This window comes from Anguilla rostrata, chromosome 17 (genome assembly GCF_018555375.3).
Source record: "Anguilla rostrata isolate EN2019 chromosome 17, ASM1855537v3, whole genome shotgun sequence".
In the NCBI taxonomy this organism is placed as follows: Eukaryota; Metazoa; Chordata; class Actinopteri; order Anguilliformes; family Anguillidae; genus Anguilla; species Anguilla rostrata.
The window spans coordinates 8121926-8144118 of NC_057949.1; the positions used below are offsets into that span (position 1 = coordinate 8121926).

A 22193-nucleotide genomic window follows, 5' to 3' on the forward strand; every position below is an offset into this window, starting at 1 on the left:
ATTTTCCGGAACAGTGCATCACGGAGAATGTCCGCGTACCTTTTCCACGGTCCGCTTTTGCGTCGAATGGAACCGCTGGGGTAAGAGCGCGCTCTCAAAACAGCAGCCTTCAACTGAGTCCGAGGGAACGCCGCATTTAAAACCATGAACACCTTGGTCTTCGATCATGATGATCCGTTTTTTTATTCCCTCACAGCAGAGCGACATCATTCGGACTGTCATTTATGAAACTCTGTACAGCATCAACTCTCTGTTTGAAAACGACGATTTCCCGACGGAGTGGGATAAAATCAAGTTGCGGGATTTTCAAACTGTCATCTACCGCCAGGTTCATAAAAGCACATGTGTAAGTAGCCTATGCCCTGAAATTTATTATGCATATTAGGTTCGTATTAGGCTATATTTGTCCGCTGTAGGCTGAAAAATGTTTGATCATTAAATAAATCGCGACTGAATTGCCAATTTTCCATGCTAAATAAAATATCTAGGTTAGATCCATTACATTACATTACAGGTATTTAGCAGACGCTCTTATCCAGAGCGACTTACACAACTTTTACATAGCATTGGTTGTATTTCATCATTGATGGTGAAACATAGGATCAAAAAACTGATTTTGTTCGGTGGGTCTTGGATGCCAATTTCAGGCGGGAGGAAGCAAGCCAGGGAGTGACGATTCTGACCCCTCTGACGTCTCTGCCAGAACAGCGACATTGAGAAATTATTTTGAGAGACTGGCATCGCTTTTACAAAAGAAGGTATGGTGAAAAGAATTAACACAGCACAAAATATCACACATTCAGCAAATATCTGACTTAATTTCCAATGAGTATGTTTTGCACAATATACACTAGGAAAGTTAAATGTTAGTTCAAGAGAAGAATTCTTCAAAATTCTTCCTCAAGTGGTCACATCTAAAAAAAATATGTGACTCAATCCAGTTAAATTTAAGTACATGAAGCGATTTATTTTTAAATGATGAACTAATTTGAGTCCAATCAAATTTTTAGATATGACCACTTGAAGAATTATAAAGTTAATCCAAAAATTTGTTCAGTGATATAAAAATATTTTAACGGTCTGTGTCTTCTCTCTCCTCAGAACTTATTTTGCGCGTGGGAAAAAGTGCGAGACGAACTTGTCCGCACCCTGGATTTCATCATTGAACACAATTCAGAGAGCTTGCTGTGGCCAAAAAGAATATGAGCTCTATTTATTTGCCATTGAAAGATCCCTGCAGTATTTATTTATTTATTTATTTATTTATTTACAAATGTTAAACCGATGTTTTCTTGTGTATTTATTGATTTATTTATTTATTCATTTACCAATTTACTGACATGTGAAATGTGTGACAGTGATTACCTTACAACTTAAACGTCACTCAAATAAATTGCTTTCCTTTCATTTTAATGAACTTGTTTTGTATTATTGTTACGGTGCACGGTTGACTGCATAGCGGAAAAAGTCTGCTCCTAAAAATAATATTTTAGGAGTGGCAGCAAATTTTGAAATGGTCTCTCATTTTTGCAAAAGTATAATCAGAATTTAAGCAACTCATAACGACATAGAAAAAAGATGTATACAAGAAGCTAAGTATGTGGGTATGTAATCTAGTTTGTGAAGTTTCATTAATATGAACAGTTCACAGGTGAAAAATGACACGTCACAATATTTCACTTGCCAATTGACGTGACATTTCATGAGATAAGCGTGCACTCGCGAAGCTGTAGAATACGATGGCCATTTCATTTCAAATTCAGAGAATATTGGGGTAAACAGTAGTGAACTCGTGTGGACTACCCGTTGTAATACCGTTAGAGTATCAATAAAATTATCATTATCACATAATTGCAAATTAATACATTTCGAGAGACTTTTCGAGAGATATTTAAAATCGTCTGATTAAGTTCCAAGTCGGTACATTCAAGTTTAAGACCGATTCATAGGCTCTTTTAAAAGTCGATTTTTCAAGATCGATGTTAGAAATACGTGCTTGTATCGTACGTGCATTTAGGCTTACATAGTTACAATTAACAATGACAAAAGAAATGAACACCCTCGTTCGAGATGATTCCCCTTATTGCACGAGACCAACAGCTCAAATTAACACGTCTGTACCATGGCGAACTCGAACGTCCACCTCTCCACAACTAACAAGCTACATTACGGAAGAAAGATAACCACAAGGGCTCAAAATTAACGCTGTCCCTCACTACCTATAGTGATGGACAGCGAAGAGGGAGTAAACTTAGTACGTTTCCTTGAATCCAACATCCTAAGGAAGCAGTAACGCAAAACAATAACATACAATTAATAATAATAATAATAATAATAATAATAATAATAATAATAATAAAAATCCAATTAAAAAAACGTGATTTTTACAAAAGACATTAAAACACGGCAACACATTACAACACGTCACGGGCATTTCCAGAACATGTACCTTACGAATCCAGAGTTTTGTCATCAAAAATTTAAGTCAAGTAAGCCCCACATAACTTAATGTGTTTGATATTTCCAGTTTCAGTTTCGATTTCCCTTTTGGATTCCAGTTTATAAATTCTACAATCCAGACATGGAGGGGAATATAGACTGCATAAAGGGTAATAAAGGTGGCCGCATTCTGAATGAAAAAGCAGACTGTGCTTAACCCTCCCTTTTAAGTAAAAAAACAACAACAACAAAAAAGTTAAACTGCAAGAAGATTTAAAGGGGCATGGGGAACAGTGATGAAAATGAAAGCATGATATGACAATCGATTCGCTTGGCATCAATTGATACATTTTTCAGCACCACAGTGAAGGCCAGCGCCAACTTACGACGTACCTTTGGAAGTGTCCCTTAAGGCAGCCGTTAAGGTATGGTCTGGGAAACACTCGTAAAAAAGTGGTTTGCCATTGAAAGGTATACCTTAGAAACCTTCGTAGAATGTTAAGGTACATCGAAACTCAGAAACGCAGCCCAGGATGGTAGATCTCCAGGAACAGGGTTGGGAAGTTGAAACCACCACCGCTCACAAACGAACGGCATTGGCAATGAGAAACAGTAGTCGCAAATCAAAGCTCAGCGAGAGGGACAGACAGACACTAGATAATACGGTTTCAAAAACTACCACAGAGCTGAAACACCTCTGCGACCCAATCTCGACAAAACTGTATATCATAAGCTTCGTAAAGCTAGCATTTTTGGCGGGGCCCCCTTTCAGAAACCACATGAATGGAAGGTTACTGCCCAAGGATGAATAATCCGCCATAAGGAGAACAAAACCTGGACCCCTGTGAAAAAAAGGAACAGCCTATTTCAGATGAGCCACCCTTCACTGTTTTCCTGCACCTGCATGGGTTTATGTTTGGAGAAAGGCAAAGGGAAAGGGGCTCCATCAACCCGCAATGTCTGTTGCCAACTGTTAAAATGGTGGAGGATCTGCAATGGTATGGGTAGCTCTCACGGGAGCCATTGGGTGTGATGATTGCTCTGCACACACCTGTAATAGCCAAAGGAATATTAAAGCAATTTTACAAGACCAGGGGCACCCTACAGTACAATCGCAGTTCCCTCATGACGTCCCCATATTCCAAGATGATAACGCCCTCACACGCACTACTAAAGAAAAAATTCTGAAGATGATGCGTGGACATATACCTTATTAGCTACTTCATATTCATATATTGTTAAGTGTTTCCATAATTGTGTCCAACACCTTTATTGATCATTAACATTTGAGAAAAAATATGGATAAACTTGTACATTTTGTCAACAACTATTTTTGACAGAGATTAGCGGACACAAGTCAGCACATACATCTTGGGTACATGGACCATCTTGAAACTTCAGATCTATTTATTTGATCATGACATTAGACATTTGACCATTTGTACAAGCATGCTAACAGGCGAACCTACAGTTCGTGCAATAGAATTGTAAGTGCCATTTTTGCTGTTTATTCCGACTCAATGCAACGGCGGTACCGAGAAAAGGCATTAAAGACATTAAAATAGATGATTTTAATGTAGGCTATATTCTGGTAGCCTACGGTGTACATACGTTGCTGGCCAAATACGCATTGCATCTTTATCGGGCTACCAAATCGGTACAATACTGAACAAAGGATAGTTCTGTTAAATCGTACCAAGACTACCATCCCGGAAACACCAGCTGTCGGACGCCTCATGAGACGCACAGCCTTTGGTAGTTAAGTCATTCAGAGGTGTCCAAATGACGATGACTTCAAAAGTGAGTTCCTAAGTGTCGCGTTCATTTATCATACTGTCTGGTTTAACCTACCACTCCTCGAGCCCTAGAATGATTGGCTGGTGATATTATGGCATGCTTAAAAGGAGAGCTCTCCCTCAACGAGGGCTTAAATTTGAGGGCTCAAGTCAAGGGCGCGCCATATCAGTTTCTGGATTTAATTCCCATTTAAATCTGACTAGATTCAGACCCAAAAGAACAGGACATATATGATGCGTCCCCATCTCACTCTGTTCTAAGCTACTTTCCCCAGTTCATTCTAGTGCTATCCTTGTACCCTGATGAGACTGAGATCTCCCAACGGTTCATGGGCCATCCACTGTTCCTCTTACGCTGCGAGTTCCATGTTAGTGACTGTCTGGTTACGTAAAGAGTGTCGTCATTTAATTAAAAAATGAACGCAAATGCAGCACCTGCTTTTCGAAATTGCTTTCCTTCGCTACGTGAACAAGAAGGACACTTGATCAATGAAAATTCCATAGAAGAACACACACAAAAAAACTGTAAACTGCCTCAGATGCGCCTTGCATCTATTATAACGCTTAGAAGGGGAACTGAACCCGAAAACGGAATCCCTGTGGGTTATTCTTTCCAAACTAAGTTCACTTTAATTGCATTTTTGGGTTTATACTTTCACTTTTTTTACACAAGGATCTTTATAGTATAAAAGCCGCTGAAAGATATGAATTCGGGAGTCAAACCACACTGCTGGAAAATCAAGTACAACCTACTACAAAAAGGTAATCCATTTTTAAGCGTTTGATATTGTTCTTATTCATTACTCTTTTATCATGGGACAATATTTCAGTGTTCCATTATTCTTTTGGTACAGGTCACTCAACAAACTATGAACATGGCACTTGAGAGCACCGCCTGGTTGTGCGCCCTGTTCTGCATTTCACAGGTTTTAAGTGCGCCCATAAAATGCCAGCTGGATGGACACCTTATAAAGACGAGTTACAATCTTCTGAAAGACATGGTACATTTTTAAACATGCATTTTTCATGTCCTCTCCTAAACACGCAAAGAAAGAAATACTTATTGGTCATTATTTCCCCATGTTCTATATTAGGGGGGAAATTTCCCGCAACAGTGCATCAAGGAGAATGTCCGCGTACCTTTTCCAAGGTCCGCTTTTGCGTCGAATGGAACCGCTGGGGTAAGAGCGCGCTCTCAAAACTGCAGCCTTCACCTGAGTCCGAGGGAACGCCGTATTTAAAACAATGAACACCTTGTTCTTCGATCATGATGATCCGTTTTTTTATTCTCTCACAGCAGAGCAACATCATTCGGACTGTCATTTATGAAACTCTGTACAGCATCAACTCTCTGTTTGAAAACGACGATTTCCCGACGGAGTGGGATGAAATCAAGTTGCAGGATTTTCAAAATATCATCTACCGCCAGGCTGAGAAAAGCAAATGTGTAAGTAGTTTAAGCCCTGAAATGTAATATGCATATTCGGTGCGTATTGGGCTACATTGTCTGCTGCAGGCTGAAAAATGTTTGATCATTAAATACATTGCGACTGAATTGCCCATTTTCCATGCTAAATAAAATATCTAGGTTAGATCCATGGTTGTATTTCATGATTGATGGTGAAACATAGAATTTAAAAAACTGATTTTGTTCGGTGGGTCTTGGATGCCAATTTCAGGCGGGAGGAAGCACGTCAGGGAGTGACGATTCTGACCCCTCTGGCGTCTCTGCCAGAACAGCGACATTGAGAAATTATTTTGAGAGACTGGCATCGGTTTTACAAGAGAAGGTATGGTGAAAAAAATTAATAAACACAACACAAAATGTCACACATTCAGCAAATATCTGACTTAATTTCCAATGAGTATGTTTTGCACAATATACACTAGGAAAGTGAAACGTTAGTTCAACCTAAGAATTCTTCAAAATTCTTCAAGTCGTCACATCTAAAAAAATATATGTGACTCAACCCAGTTAAATTAAACTTAGTTGAGTCCAATTGAATTTTTAGATATGACCACTTGAGGAATTATAAAGTTAATCCAAAGTTTCGCTTTTTTTCAGTGATACAAAACGATTAAACGGTCTGTGTCTTCTCTCTCCTCAGAACCTTTTTTGCGCGTGGGAAATTGTGCGAAAGGAACTTGTCCGCACCCTGGATTTCATCATTGAACACAATTCAGACAGCTTGCTGTGGCCAAAAAGAATATGAGCTATATTTATTTGCCACTGAAAGACCCCTGCAGTATTTATTTATTTATTTATTTATTTACAAATGTTAAACCGATGTTTTCTTGTGTATTTATTTATTTATTTATTTATTTATTTATAACAATGTTAAACAGATATTTTCTTATGTATTTATTTACCTATTTATTGAATTGAATACGTGATATTGATTCACCTTACAACTTAAACTTTCCTCACTTAAATAAATTGCATATCTTTCATTTCACTGAACTTGTGTTTTTAATTATTGTCACGGTGTTCGGTTGACCGAATACCGGAAAAAGGTCATGCTTGTATGGTATGCAATAAGCCATTTCAGGAGCGGCAGCAAAGTTTGAAATTGCGCCTAATATTTTCAATAGCATAATCACATAATGTAAACAACTCATAATCAGGGGCCTACAAAAAAGATGTATAGCCTACAAGCAGCTAAGTTTGTTGATACAATCTAGTTCGTGAAGTTTCAGCGCTATGCACAGTTCACAGAAAAAAAAGACACGTGTCACTATTTCAACGTGAACTCGTATCAATGAAATGATCATTTTCATATAATTGCAAATTAAGAAATTTCGAGACATTTAAATTGGTGGGATTAAGTTCCTTGTCGGTTCATTCAAATTTAGGACTGTTTCCTAGGCTCTTTTAAATGCCAATTTTCAAGATCTATGTCACATAGCCTACGAGCTTGCACTGTACATGCATTATGCTTACACAGTTACAATTAACAACGATAAAAGAAAAGACCCTAATTTGAGATAAATTATGTTACTGCATGAGAACAACAGCTCAAATTAACAGGGCTGCGTTTCCGAGTTTCGATGTACCTTAACGTTTTACGAAGGTTCTTAAGGTATACCTTTCAAAGGGAACCCGCTTTTTTAGGAGTGTTTCCCGGACTATACCTTAAGGCAACTGTTAAGGGACACCTCAACGGTACATCATAAGTTGGAGCTGGCCTTCACTGTGGTGCTGAAAAGTTTATCAATCGATGCCAAGCGAATCGATTGTCTCACTTGTAAAGGCTTGTGAATGACGTTTTAATATAACAAGTGTTGTCATAATCATTTTACATCAATCTAATATTGCAGAAGAGGAAGCTATGCCTACTAGAGATCATCTGCTAATCTCTTTAAGAGTCAGTTAAGACGAGACCTTGTGATAGTTTCAATAAATATGTACATATAGGCTACAAAGGATAAAATAAAAAGCATCAATCGGGACATATAAGCCATAGTCTGGGACTTCGTGGAAGCCCAGGGAAAAGGATATAGGCTACATATGGGTGAATTATTTTGTTCTTATTGAAACAAAGGTCTAATGTTAATTTGTTTTTGTCACACAATATACAGGCAACTGTAGCAGCATATCACGGCACTGCACTGATTCCCGCGAACTTTTCTCTGCAATGCAAAAATGATCGTAGATGAAAGGCAAAAAAGGCGTCTGTGGAAATTGATCATGATGAATTCTATACCGGGTGCCTTATGAATAAGTCTACCTGTTAAAGTGATTTGTTCATCCACCTTAATTTGCTGTTGGATAATCTTAAGTTTAACCAAGAATATCATTATTGGGTTGTTTACCGAAAATCGTAAAACAACATGGTAAGAAAAGTGTTCCGTAATGTTGATATTTACCCAGTGTTATTTTGTTATATATAGGGGGTGTGAGGTAAAGGAAGGGGATGTAGATCATTTGGCTATGTTTGTCCATTATGAGCCACTGTACCTGTATGTGTGTTTACGGCTAGGCCAATCAACGTGCTCTAGTTCGGTCATGCAAGTAGACTCACTCAACGTTGTTTTTGCACACACAGGTTTTATATTCTTAATAAACCGGCGGTTTGTTCCAAGTCAGTGTGATCATTGACTCACACAAACGAACTAATATCTACAGGGTATGCAGTCAGAAAAGCCATATCCTAAGTTAGCGACACTACGTATAAATTAAAAAAACTCTTTTTTTCTTTTCACAAATTGGATTAGTATCATGGATAGGCCCTATACTTAATTACCATCATGATGGGGATAGACAGGTAAAACGACAACATTCTCACGACGTGCTATGCACAGACACGTTGATTGGGTAATTACTTTTCGTAAAGTTAATATTAAAGGAGTACCATGGTGATTTTCACACTTTCTCGGTTTTATGTGCTATTTGCACAAGAGGCATTGAAGAAACACAATGAGCAAAGTGTTAAATAGTCCTTCGTATTCTGGAGACATATGCGTTTTAAATTCTAAGTCCTCATTTTAAAACGTTGAGAAAGGTCAGCTACGTCATAATAAGTAACCTTCAAGTTCCACGCCCTTTAAAGAAGATCTGACAGGACACACCGTCTGTACCTGTTCAGACAATGCAAATATTTGACTAACGTTAGGTTCACTTAAATTAGAGTGCCTTTAGATTATTTCTGGTTATATTCATTAGCTAGCTAGCTAACGTTAGCTAGCTAGGAGGTTTTGCTTTCATAATGCAATGTTATCGATAACGTTAGCTTGCTAGTTGCTTTTATGAGGACGTTATAGTTGTGCTTTTATCTTAACTTGGCTAGCTAGATATCAAAAATTATCATTAGATATAAGTCAACGTCCTTACCTTAGCTATCTACCGATACTTGATATACTAGCCCTACTAAGCTAGCTAGCTTGTGAAAATTCAGTCTCCCAAAGAGAGCGCATATCATGGGGGTAGCTATGGTAACGGGGCACGGTCTGTCAATCATAGCTAACTGACAGTTCTCATTACCACGCCCAGACGGTTCGGGTGAATTTTTATCGTGGGAAATTTAGGCTTAGAAAAATACGTTTTAAAGTACATTGAAATGACTGAAGAATAAAAAAATTATGCACATTTGTTTTGTTGTTGCCTGAAGACAACTGGGAAGTGTCACGTTCAACCACCATGGTACTCCTTTAAACTCATTTTCGCATGCCGCTACTAGATGCGCACTGTAGTACAACTGTCGATTTGAAAAACAAAATGTTGGCATAATAAGGCAAAACTGTGACAGGATTACCGGAGCGCAGCGCTAAGGGACAGCTTACGAGTGCCTCAGACCACCCTTTTAAAGGTATACCTTAGCTAAGGAGACGCTGGGAAACAGCTCGAGACCTAAAGGAAGAGCTTAAGGTATACCTTACGACGCACGTAGCGCTAAGGTGACTCTGGGAAACGCAGCCCAGGTCTGTACCTTGGCAAACTCACCTCCTTCAACCGTGAGAGATCGCATTGAGCTGCTAATTTGCGATGACTGCTCTGCACACTCCTGCAACAGCCAAGGAAAATTAAAGCAAGACCAGGGGCACCCTACAGTACAATCGCAGTTCCCTCATGGTGTCCCCCTAAGATGATAACGCCATCACACGCACAACTAAATAAAAAAAGCTTTTCTTCTTGAACATTCCAATATTCTACTACACACAGCTCAGAACTAGCTTAACAGCATTTCAAGGACTCAACCTGTTCTGAAGATGATGAGTGGACATACACCTTATTAGCTACTTCTTATTCATATACTGTTAATTGTTTCCATAATTTTGTCTAACCACTGTTTGAGGAGAAAAATATGAGTAAACTTTTACATATTTTCAGCAACCATTTTTGGTCTAGAGATTGGCTGCAACAAAAGTCAGCACATACATCTTGCCTACGTGGACCATCTTGGAACTTCAGCTCCATATATTAGATCAAAAGACTAGACATTTGACCATCTGTACATTCATGCCAACGGGCGCACATGCAGTTTGTGCAATCAAATTTTAACTGCCAAGAAATGAATCTGTCTGCATGGTGTTTCTGTAGTAAAAACTACCACAATCATTTCTCAGACTGATGTAAGACTTTCTGAAAACATCGAGTCACACATCACAAATGCATATTTTGTTTGGAAGATAAATGGCGTACACATTTGATGTATTTCCATCTGTGCGGTACTACCAGCTTTTTTGCTTTCCTCTTTCATCATTTTTCCACCTGACGTCTGGTCTGTAGTTTATGTTTTGAATGCGTAAAACTTGAGACTTAAAAATTCAACAGGAAAGCATTAGTAATCAAGTCGAAATGGAAATATTTATTTCATGGTAAAAATGAAACCACCTTATAATGAAAACTGGAAAGTGAAAGTGATTGAAAAGTGAAACAAGACGTGTAGAAATGAAGAAGAAAGAAATACCCCGCAGACCACTGTTTTCCACCGCGATTCCCCATCCTGCTATTAGTAGCGCAACGGACCCTGACGCGAATCACCCAACCACTGCCGAAACAGGCACACACAGGCTGCCAAAGGCCTGTGGTCTGGCTCTGCATTCTGCAACTGCCGGAACGCTTAATCATCTCAACAAACCACTTACAATCTCAGTACAGCCCTTCCAAAAAATAAAAAAAATAAAATAAAATAATGAATAAATTAAATTAAAATTTTTTTAAAGTAAATTAAAATGAAATTAATTATACCTACACATAACAAGTAACACTAACGTCCATTGTATTTACCTATTTTTTTTTTCCTCTTTACACGGATTCAACACATATTTGTAATTACACTGGCCGAGTGAATGTGTTAAAAAAAAAAAAAACGTATGTTGTATTTGAACATAACACTAGTGTACTGACTTTTTCTCAGTGGAGATAAACGTCTGCAGGTGTTCAGACTGAGTCACTTTGCTAAGACACCGTGCATGTGCTCTCCAGGCCAGTACCTTCCTCCTGTTTCACGAAGGATGCACAGCTGTCTCAAGACCAGTGGGACGCATTCAGAGACAGATCTGACAGGAAGTCCTCTTCTCCTGCACCCGCACACTGACTCCAGGAAATGTCGTTCACCTGAGGTGGAAAAGCGGACACTGTAAGCTGTAGCCGATTCAATCAGGATGCTTTGTTGGGAGGGAGGAAGGGAAATCAAGACTGCACCGATTCACACTAAATGCTCACCAAATAACTGGGAGCTAATGGCAATTAACCCCTTAAGGTATGACATCACAAAATATGTTCTCAAACGGAACATTCTAATGATGATCTAACAATCACTACTGGTCACTGAAAGCAATGGAGTTCTAGAACACTGACTTGTTCAGTGAAGACGTTTACCTTGATTAGGCCCTGCAAATCTTCAACTGGCAGGACCTGGTCTGGATCAAACCTGCATTCAACTGCTACTTTCCCATTACCTGGAATGTGCAAGTACGTGAGGGAAGTAAGACTTGGCAGGCCCAGACTGCCATACAGCACAGCTCTTTATTAAAACAACTAAAACACCCCGCTCATCCTGCAACAAAAACAAAACAAAGAAATAACCAATATGGTAACGCGTACAAGTTTAATCCTTGACACTTACTCAATAACACCAGCAAAACATTCCTGAAGGCATCCACCAGGGCTTTGTCTTTGGCCCGTTTTTGAAGCTTTCCTCGTGTCAAACACAGCTCCAAATGGTCTGACAACAAAATAAATAAAAAAAGTACTATTGAGCCAATGCATTAGAAAAAACAGTAAATATTCTAATCAAGATTCTTCATTTACCAGCATCACTAGTCTAAAGATGGAAGGCCACACTCAATCTAAAAGGCAGGCCCAGTGAACTTCCCCCCCCAGTGATCTACTCATTAATCTCTGTATCATTTAGATGCAGGAGTTTTCGGTCTTAATCACGTTGGGAAGCACCAAAAGGTCCTCCAAGAGGCTGTATAAAGGTACAAGACTGAAGAATAGGGCGACAGACAGTTGACAGCGTGTAATCCTCTAAATGAAGCTATTTTGAAGTAAAACGTTATTGAAAACATCAGCATGACGCGGCTGTTCATAGGGAGAATATGAAAGCACAACTATATGAGAGAATATGAGAATAAATATTCAAAAAGACAGCAGGAGATGACCAGTTAGGGACGAGAAGAGAGGGGGGAGGGGGTGGAATGGATGAGGAGTGAACGACAGTGTAGTATAATGGTTAGGGAAATGGGCTTGTAACCAAATGGTTGGTGCTTTGATATCCAGCTAGGACGCTGTACCCTTGAGCAAGGCCCTTAACCTTTTCAGTAAATATCCAGCTGTATACGACCTCTGGATAAGACCACCCGCTAAAAACATTCAAATAATCCTAACAGCTTTTGTTTTTGGAAATGTTCTTCCGTTGTGAGTGTGAATGCAAGTTCTCTCCACACCGTGACTCTCGAGGCCCCCCCTCCCCCCAAGTTAGCCATGAATGAAATGAGGTTCGCTAGTAAAAAGATTTTTAAAAACCCACCCGGATGGCTCTGGAAGGACTCCTCTGCCACTCCCGTTCCCCGGCAGCTGAGGCAGTGCTGGGGGAAAGTCAGCTCCACAATGCAGCCGTACTTCAGCGTTAGCGCCTGGGTCTCTGCACCAGTGCACGCGCCATCTCCGCCCGAGAGATCCTGCAGCTTTCCAGGAAAAAAAAATTAAACAGGAAATGCATGTTGTAACTGCATTACGTTACGTTACATTACGGACATTTAGAACAGGAACTGCATTACTTTATATATTTGGCTGCCGCTCTTCTCCAAAGTGACTTGCACTGCTTTTGTATTTCTTCCAAAGTACCCATTTTATAGAGCTGGATATGTACAGAAGCACTCTTGCTCAAGGGTAAAATGACAGTGGCCTATCTGGGAATCGAACCAGCAGACTTCAGGTTACAAGCCCAGTTCTCACTATACTACAAAATAAATCAGCCTTTGTGAAAATAGTCACAAGTGTGATTGACGCTTGTATACATTACTCTGAAGCCATTATGGCTACTGAACTTGCAACAAATCGGTTATAAACTTGGCAAGTTTGCATTAAAAAAAAGTGCAAAGCGATCTTGATAAGAAAGGACAGGTAGAGACTAGGGGTGAGGGTGCATTTGAGTTAATGCTGCTCTTTTATTCGTTGTCTCAGATTACTTACTGTGATAATTTTACTGGACCAACCATTAAACCCAAGGTAGCGATTGGCCAATTCCTGACACTTGGGATTACTGAGTGCCTTGGTCTCACTGGCAAAGGCAGGGTTCTGTCGAGTACATAATCTGACCTAAAGAGGAAAAACACAGCAACTCAAAGAGACACTTCCAACACAACACTCTAACAAAAAGTATTCAGCGGGCAATGAAACCACGTAATGTACGGTTCCATAAGAGCACAGGAAATGTTCGTGGAGAAACAATGCCTAATGAGATAACCTTGTCGTGAAGCAGTGAAAGAGCTCCATCTGCCGGTCACAGTGATGAACACCAGTCGAATTTCAATGTCACCTCCCATTTGAGCACAGCCATTTAAAAGTATGTATAAAATAAAGAAAAGCGTGTATAGAATTGAGGTGCCTGACAGGGAAATTCTGGGGGCAATATCAATAACTTTGATAGACCGACATGAGACAATGCAGATACCTGAGCATAGGCATCAACTCATGAAGGAGAAATGTAACTTTTATACAATAAAACATTTCAACTAGCATAGTTCATTATTAATCCCAGCATGCATTGGATGAGAGGCAGGAATGCACCCTGGACAGGTTGCTAATCGGGCACAGTTTAAAAGCAATTTACCAACACCAAGATGACACGGGTTTGACTCTGATGTTAATGTGCATCACTGCTTAAATGTTTGTAGTAGCAGATATTATTCATATCTTGTCGTAAAAAACACATCCTCACTCACATCGCTGCATTTGACTGAAACCGTTAACTTCCTGTCATGAAAATCATTTCCTGTGGTAGGCTACAATGCTTGAGAAACAGTGCCATCATGTGTCAGCGGCAATTAAATAATACACATAACATAACATAATGAGGAGAACAGGCCATTCAGCCCAACAGAGTTGACTATTTTCCTTCCATTAACGTGTACCTAGAGCTCAGCTTAACTACAAAATAGATAGAGTCCAGCACCGTATCAAGCCTGGTCTTGAAAACCCCCAGAGTTTCTGCCTCTACTACATGACCTAGCAGGCTATTCCACACATTGACTTCTCTCTGCGTGAAAAAAATACTACCTAATATCTGTGCGAAATTTACCTTTTGCTAATTTCCATTTACGCCCCCCTCATTCTACTAGTAGAACAAAACCTGAAAAATCTCTCGTAGTTTGCTTTGTTAATCCCTTTTCGGAACTTAAATTCATCTATGAATTAATGAATTCCCCAGTCGCAGTTAGAACCGCAGAACGTACTTTAACGGGCGATTCCTGAAACAGGCTCTTCCCGTCAGTGGTCCTCTGCGCTTTAGAAGCCTGCGCTGAAGAGTAGTACTTCACAATGGCATAGAACCCCGGTTCAGCCACGGCAGCATTCTGGCACACCTTCACGAGGTAGAGAGCACCAAACCCAGAGAAAACACCACAAATGGACTCCTAAAAAAATAAAAAAATTCTACTTAATACTATTCATTATATGTACAGTGAGCAAAATAAAAAAATTTTCATTGATTTGGCTCTGTACTCCCCAGTCTTAGATTTGCAAGCAAACAATTCACATGTGGTTAAAGTGCACACTCTGAGTTTTGATTACAGGGTAATCTTTGGTCTCTACTTTGGTTTTACCATGTAGAAATTACAATGCTTTTCATACATAGCCCCACATTTCAGGGAGCCATAATGTTTGAGACAAATGACTGCACTATATTTCTAATCAGTCAGGAGTGTTCAGTTGCTTCCTTAGTGTAGTTATAAGAGCTTTGAGTATCTAGTCTTGATTCTAGGCTTTTGATTGCCTTTGGAGTCTGTTATTGGCATCTTCAACATGAAGAGCAAAGTTGAAGAAAATTAAAAGTCAAGAAGGCTATTATAAGGCTGAGAAATAATTTTTAAAAAAAAACTCTCAGAGACATAGGCCAAACCACAGGCTAACCAAAATCAACAGTTTAGAACATACATTTTTTTTTTTTTTTTTGAAGCACACTGGTGAGCACAGCAATCCCAAATGACTTTGTAGGCCCAGGAACACCTCTACAGTTGATGACCAAAAAATTCTCACCACAATGAAGAAAAAACCCTAAACACCTGTCCGAAAGATCAGAAACCACTTCAGGAGGTAGGTCTAAAATTACTTGTTTGTAAAAATAATAATAATAATTTTGTACTTTGGTTTGTTATTCAATAGCTGTGCATATATTAACGGAATTCTTCTCCCCCTCAAGTTTTTTTTTTAACTGCATATGACCAGATACTTTCGGCCTGTATAAACAGGGTCAAGCAAATAATATATATAAACACAGGCTAGCATTCACTGCTTTTCCCCATCGTACACCTCTCAGATGTCTCCCTGGAAAAACCACAGTGAATTTTATTTTGCGGTACGACAATCGAAGTTTAGCTAATAACGGCGGACATTCAAACAGGAATACAAACTTAGCTCAGTAAAATTGAGAATGGACCGCTTAAAACTCAGCTCCAAAAAGTAATGCTTTACGATCTATAATAACGGTGTATCGCCAACTTTTAGTTCAACCACTTAACATCCAAACTATCACTAGCTAGTAGCCTATAATTACCCATGCAGTATGTAGTTCATTGGGTCATACTCACGTAAATGAAAGCCTCTGAAAGCGTTGGGAGAATATCCCAGACAAACAGTGTCTTATTATTTTCATTCGGCACTTTAAATTCGATAATGTCTGCTTCAATGTCCATACCTAACAACCTGCCAGAGTTTTCCATTTACAAGCAAGCCGCCACATTAGTTACCATATTCATGTTATTTGTAAGCTAAAGTCACTACCTACGTCGCACTTCCTACGTCGACTCTAGATTTGCCGCGTCAAAACGTCATACGCAAACGTAAAACGCTTAGCCAATCAAAACGCGGAAATTAAAATGTTGAGGCCAATCAGACGATGTAAAAAGAGAAATTCTAAATTAATCGACGAAAACTTGTTGCATCGCGGCCATACCTTTTCAGTATTTGCATCGAGATATCGTAGCCTAAACGAAATGCTTTTGGTATTTCTTAAATTATTTTGTTTAGCTGTTACATCTGTATTACCTTGTGTTGATAGATTTAGCATTGTAGACGTTTTGATAATCCTGATCAGTCTGTCATATTACTGTCAGACAGACAGATAACTGTTATTTTATTTATTAGTTTACTTTGGATAGCCACAGCAGGAGGAAAAAAACAGCCATTTAAACAGCTTTTCTGCAGTATACACCAGCTTTAATGGAAATCAGCATTACACAAAGATACATAGCTTAAATGGAAATTATAATTACACAAAGATACAAAGAGTAGCCTAATATTTGCACTGGGAAAGTAAAATCAGATAGTAAAATAAAACAAAATATGAAAATAAATTTAAATATATTTGCATTCACAAATCAGAGAGCCATTTGACATTATTATGAAGGGAATTATATTTTAATTTTAGTAAGCAATTGGAGCAAATAGCTGTCAGGGAAACATTTCCTAAATATGTTTCCCAGACACATTGCATGTTTATGCGATTAGTTATGAAGCAAAACATCCTGAGAAAGAAAAAAATTGGAGAGAAACGTACGGTGGTGATTTACACAGCTAAATGTATAAGTCATTGAAAGATTGCATCATGGTTAATGAATTATATTCATTCATTTATATTATATTATTCTAAAAAAAAGTTTTATGTAATCTAAAAACCCTTTCTTTTAAGCAGTAACAAATGAATTAATACCTGATTGGAACTGACAGCATGTCTACTCACATAGGTGCTCAAGCTATTTTGAGTTGTTATTTTAATACAAACCTATGTTTATAAAGGAATTACATTTTTGTTGATATTTGGATTTTACCAATCTGCCAGTGAACCGAGCTGCTAGCTTAAATGATGTCTAACGTTAAATGATTTCCTGCCTTATCCTTCACGTCTCATATATCATAGTTGAAGCCAGCTACGTACACTCGAAAAAGGAGTAATACCACATCGATCAAAACTTAATATGGCTTGAAATTATGTCCATCATAAACCTTACATAGTTCTCAATCATAAGCAATTTACTTTGACCAACACCAATGTGTAAGGTATGCCAATGCTCACAAATATTTTTTAAAACATCAAGTGCAACATGTTTTTCTTCATTTATTAATATTCCTGATTTACAGCTTCCTTTCAAAGTGAAGGTGGCTCCCAGATTAGTAGAACAAACAAGACAGTAAGGGCGATAGTTGATTATGGCAAGGAGAAAGCACAACTAGTGGTGTCTGGACATTAACACAGGACCGAAGCCCTTGGCAGGTTCCCTCCCATCACCGCTCCTACAGGGTGCAGTTGCTTTCTACAAAGCGCCTGCACTTTGTGACTTTCAGGTAGGTCTCCACTTTGTGCATGTCTTTCTTAAAGCAGGCCAGCAGGCCGTAGTTCTTCATCAGGCCGGCATCGTTCCTAAGGTGTACGTCGAAGTTCTCGTACCGGAGCTTTCTCACATCCTCAATGTAAATGCCACCGTCACCTACAACCTGTGAGGAGGCAGGTCATGGGCTTAGTACAACGGGGATTACAGTCATGCAGTTTGGGATTGATTATGACCGACACATTTGAGAATTTGTAAGATATGTGTTTAACTCCGTATTTATCTTTGTTGACTTTTTGTGTTTTTTTTTTGCCTGAAATGCATCTATTTTTTAATTGTAGCATTTATTTTTGGAGGCTTCCTCCATTTAACAATAAATCTGTATGTTCCTCATAATCACAAAATATGACTCATAAATCTAATCATGTTTATTACAAATTAAAGGTCATAACTGTTTTAAACACTCGATAAGTGTTTTAAAAGCTTGAAAGAAATATTAAGAAAATAATCAGTTGTCACTTCTGGGGAATATAACCACAATTTGAATCCAGTTGCCTGGACCTTTAAGTTACAAGCCCAGTCCCTCACACATTTTTACTACACTTGCACTACTTTACCCCTTTTTACCCATTTTTACCTTCATTAATTCATTGATGCCCTTGTTCAGGTCCTCCAGCTTATCAAAGATCCCATCAGAGGTCCCAAACATCAGGCTGTTTGAGAAAGCATCGCTCAGGGTCTTCAGAGGATACACCCATGACTGGATCAGGGCTGAGGAGATGCGCAGCAAGTACCCATCCTGACAGATAGAGGGCGATAAACTTATGAGCAAGTCCAGTTTAAACTGGATAACATCAGCCCCTTAACCTGGGGCCTGCTTCGCAAAGCAGGATTACTGAGTTAGCTGCAGAACTGCACTGATGTATAAACCAGAACCCTCCCAAATCTGAAACATGGACTGAAGTTAAAAGAGCTGTTGCGGGTTTTACCCGCAATTATAGCATAGTGAAATACCCCCCAGGATAAAATCAGTTTCTTATTTACACATGCATGTGTTTCATTTTTTCACAATCACAGTAGAAGGTTAACATTTTTTTTACTGATTGTTGAACTTGTGTTGAACTTTGTGAACTCTATGCATAATTATAAAACTAAGGACAACAACAAATGTTGATTAGATCCTGGTATATGTTTAGGAGTTCTCTATCAGCTCTACTGAAGGAAATAAAAAATAAGAATTTCATCAAGAAGTCTTTGAGAAAGTCAAGCCAAATAAATTTGTTTGTTATAATTTGTCTATAGCAAATTCTACACTCTAACCAAGCAATGTTTTATGTTTTAATAGCTACTACGCACCAGTTTTAATTTATAAAAAAATCTATTTAACATATTCCTGCTAATGTGATGGACTTCATCTTAATGACTATGGCCATTTTCTGCTTCCTTTGTTCTCATTTTTAACCTCTTGATTTGAATATTGTGTTGAGATCTTGTGGTTGAATGCAATTTACACTGAAATAAACTTAAACCTTTGGATTACACCAGTTTTTCTGCTCAGCTTGATTGCTGAAAGCATTAAACTGTACCCGACATGAAGGACACGCCTGCTAGAGTTCCCTCTTCCTTTGGCACTGTGCCACTCACCGATTTCTCCTGCGTTTCATCTTTGCCTGTGGGGGTAGGGATGGAGTCGGAGTAACAGCCGGCCAATGGGGAGGTCTTGCTGAGCTGTCTGTGGGCCTCGGGTGGGATGCTTCGCTCCTGTGTGCACAAAGAGCACAAAAAATCACACTGTATCTCACCTGTACAAAAATCACACTGTATCTCACCTGTACAAAAATCACACTGTATCTCACCTGTACAAAAATCACATTGTATCTCACCTGTACAAAAATCACACTATTTCACCTGTACAAAAATCACACTGTATCTCACCTGTAGAAAAATCACACTGTATCTCACCTGTACAAAAATCACACTGTATTTCACCTGTACAAAACTCACACTGTATCTCACCTGTACAAAAATCACACTATCTCACCTGTACAAAAATCACACTCTATCTCACATGTACAAAAATCAAACTGTATCTCACCTGCATGAAAATCACACTGTATTGCACCTGTATAAAAATCACAGTCTATCTCACCTGCGTGAAGATCATACTGTATTGTACCTGTACAAAAAATCACACTGTATCTCACCTGTACAGAAATCAAATGTATCTCACCTGTACAAAAATCACACTGTATCTCACCTGTACAAAACTCACAGAGAACTGGGGTGCATTTTTATATATGAAGACTTCTTTATAAATAATTTATTATTAACGTCACAGGAAGGTATTTCCCAACTTTTTTTTGAACACCCCTAGACCTGAAATGTGTGAAATGATCTGCTTATTCCACCACTGCATGGATGTGACGCTGAGCTTACAAATTCCTTGTATATTTCGGCAGCCAGTGTGTGCAGGTGCTGTGCTCGGTTAACAGCGCTGGTGAAGAGGTTGTAGAGGGAAATGGGCTCCACCGCGTTCACAGAGAAGCTGACCAGTAAGACCGGCCACAGAAGGAACCCTGGTGAAGAGTGGAGACACGTTTTCAGAAGAAGCCACAAGTTCAGCGTACCTTGAATTTCGGTAGATCTCTCTGTGATAAAATCTCCCATGTAATTCTACAGTTTTGAAGTCAGAATGAGACTTATAGGGCATGCACTGCCATTCTGTAATTATGAATCGGTACACAGGTCAAATATAATTGTTGCTTGCAATTAATGAGAAGCCTTTCTGGATAAAACATGCAATTTATTATTTTTTAAAATCAGAAAATAGGTGCAAGGAAAAATCTCCTTGTTGACATTCCTGGCTTTGATTTTCTTACAGAGGTATCCCTGGTACCTCCTCAAAACATTGTAGTCCCTTGAGCAAAAAGATTGGGAGCTCTCTCAATGCGAATGGTTTAGTTTAGCTGCCCCAAATAGCATAAATCAAGCATTGCTTACCTGATGCCATATTCTCCGTTTGTAGGTGAGTAGCTCTTCTTCTGGAGGTTTGATAGTGTTTGTTACACTGTGTTTCATTGCCAGTATTTATACAGCAGGTAAAGTTTGAATAAATATACTATGCAGGAAACATGAGAACGTGGGCTACTCTTCTTTTTTTTAAATATATTTAGCTTCATTCTCATTACCTGATCTCTATGCATTTGCGGAACACACCAAGCATTACGCATCAAAACAATTGTTGATATCATTTGCCTGCTTAATATATTCAAGAGGGGATGACGCGCACTTCTGAAAACAGGCCAGTGCATGAACAAAGATTTTTTTGCCCAAGTCTCTCTTTTTTCAATGATTTTGAGGGAATTCTATGCTCCAAATACAAAAATAAACAAATAAATAGAACACCACATCTTTGTCAAGTGCAATGTAAGGTGTACATCCACACATCCTACATAATTAGGGTACAAAGAAAAAAAAAAAATCAAAGAACTGTAACCACACACAGATGTTACTCCCAAATGGCTGGAGTCAATTCCATGGCAATTCACTTCATTGATTGAATTAAAATTCATTTCCAGAATTTTCAGAACAAGTTTTTTCCCCCATTGAGCAAAATGATTACATTTACTGAAGCAAGTAACATTGACCAGCAGTGTTCTGTTCATTGGGCAGTTCATTCAAAATGGTTTGAAACAAAAGAAAACCGAATTTCTAAAGGAATGACTTTGGTCGAGGACCATATTAATAAACGTCAACCAGGTGACTTTATCACACTTTAACATGTAGTGGCCAGGCCCTGCCACAGATAAAAGGTGCCAGTGTTGCCTTGCCTACATGTACGGTGCCACAAGCCCGACTGCCAGGCCCAGGCCCCTGTTTAGTGCTCTTAGGCCTGTGACAAGAATGGGTTCTGGGCCTAGCCAAAGGGATCACACTGGCTGCCTTTACATGCGTGCCAATACCCCAATTATGGGAAGCAATCAGTTTATGCCAGCGTTTAGTCTATTATGGATATGAGTAATGCAATTACTCCAATAGCTGCGTTGACATGATTCTTTCCATAGTCGCCATAAGGTTCTTGTCTTCATTCGGAATCTTTGACTTCGGCTTTAGACGCAAAAAACCGAAAGAAATTTGAGTAAGATATCTACATGCACCAACAAAAAAAAATGTGAAAGATTGGGAAAATATCCAGGTGTGTTAATCAGGTTTTAATATGCTGATCATGACCTTATGTCGGTAAAGATAATCAGGTAAAGGCATTTACATGACCATTCAATAATCAGAGTATTACCATGAGTGTGGTAAGATCGGAATATTGGTGCGCATGTAAAGACACCCAGTGTTGACCCTTGGTGCTTTGCTTGTTCACACTTTTCCCACAAGTTAGTGCCCATGTATGTATGGGACAAAATTAGCTATTAAAGTTCAATTTCATCTGTTGTCCCTGGGCAGATAACAATAAAA

General features: G+C 38.9%; 2 protein-coding genes and 2 long non-coding RNA genes across 4 annotated transcripts in view; 1 reads left to right on the plus strand and 3 right to left on the minus strand.

Moving 5' to 3' along the window:
• Positions 1 to 22193, plus strand: part of LOC135244213 (uncharacterized) — an 84251-nt gene that overhangs the window by 60387 nt on the left and 1671 nt on the right. The gene's annotated exons all lie outside the window — the stretch shown is intronic.
• Positions 1707 to 6224, minus strand: LOC135243611 (uncharacterized). Its single transcript, XR_010326697.1, has 2 exons — positions 4750 to 6224; positions 1707 to 4686 (listed from the first exon to the last, which is right to left on the minus strand). It is a non-coding gene; the product is annotated as an uncharacterized LOC135243611 (long non-coding RNA).
• On the minus strand, positions 10521 to 17397 carry rdm1 (RAD52 motif containing 1). The gene is made up of 7 exons (XM_064315457.1): positions 15990 to 17397; positions 14637 to 14816; positions 13375 to 13500; positions 12710 to 12866; positions 11804 to 11902; positions 11557 to 11636; positions 10521 to 11292 (listed from the first exon to the last, which is right to left on the minus strand). The coding sequence occupies exons 1-7, from the start codon at positions 16119 to 16121 to the stop codon at positions 11203 to 11205; spliced, it is 864 nt and encodes a 287-aa protein (XP_064171527.1). The 5' UTR covers positions 16122 to 17397; the 3' UTR covers positions 10521 to 11202.
• Positions 17496 to 20834, minus strand: gh1 (growth hormone 1). The gene is made up of 5 exons (XM_064315458.1): positions 20727 to 20834; positions 20163 to 20302; positions 19371 to 19487; positions 18364 to 18525; positions 17496 to 17892 (listed from the first exon to the last, which is right to left on the minus strand). Exons 1-5 carry the CDS (start codon positions 20734 to 20736, stop codon positions 17692 to 17694), a joined length of 630 nt encoding a protein of 209 aa, XP_064171528.1. The 5' UTR covers positions 20737 to 20834; the 3' UTR covers positions 17496 to 17691.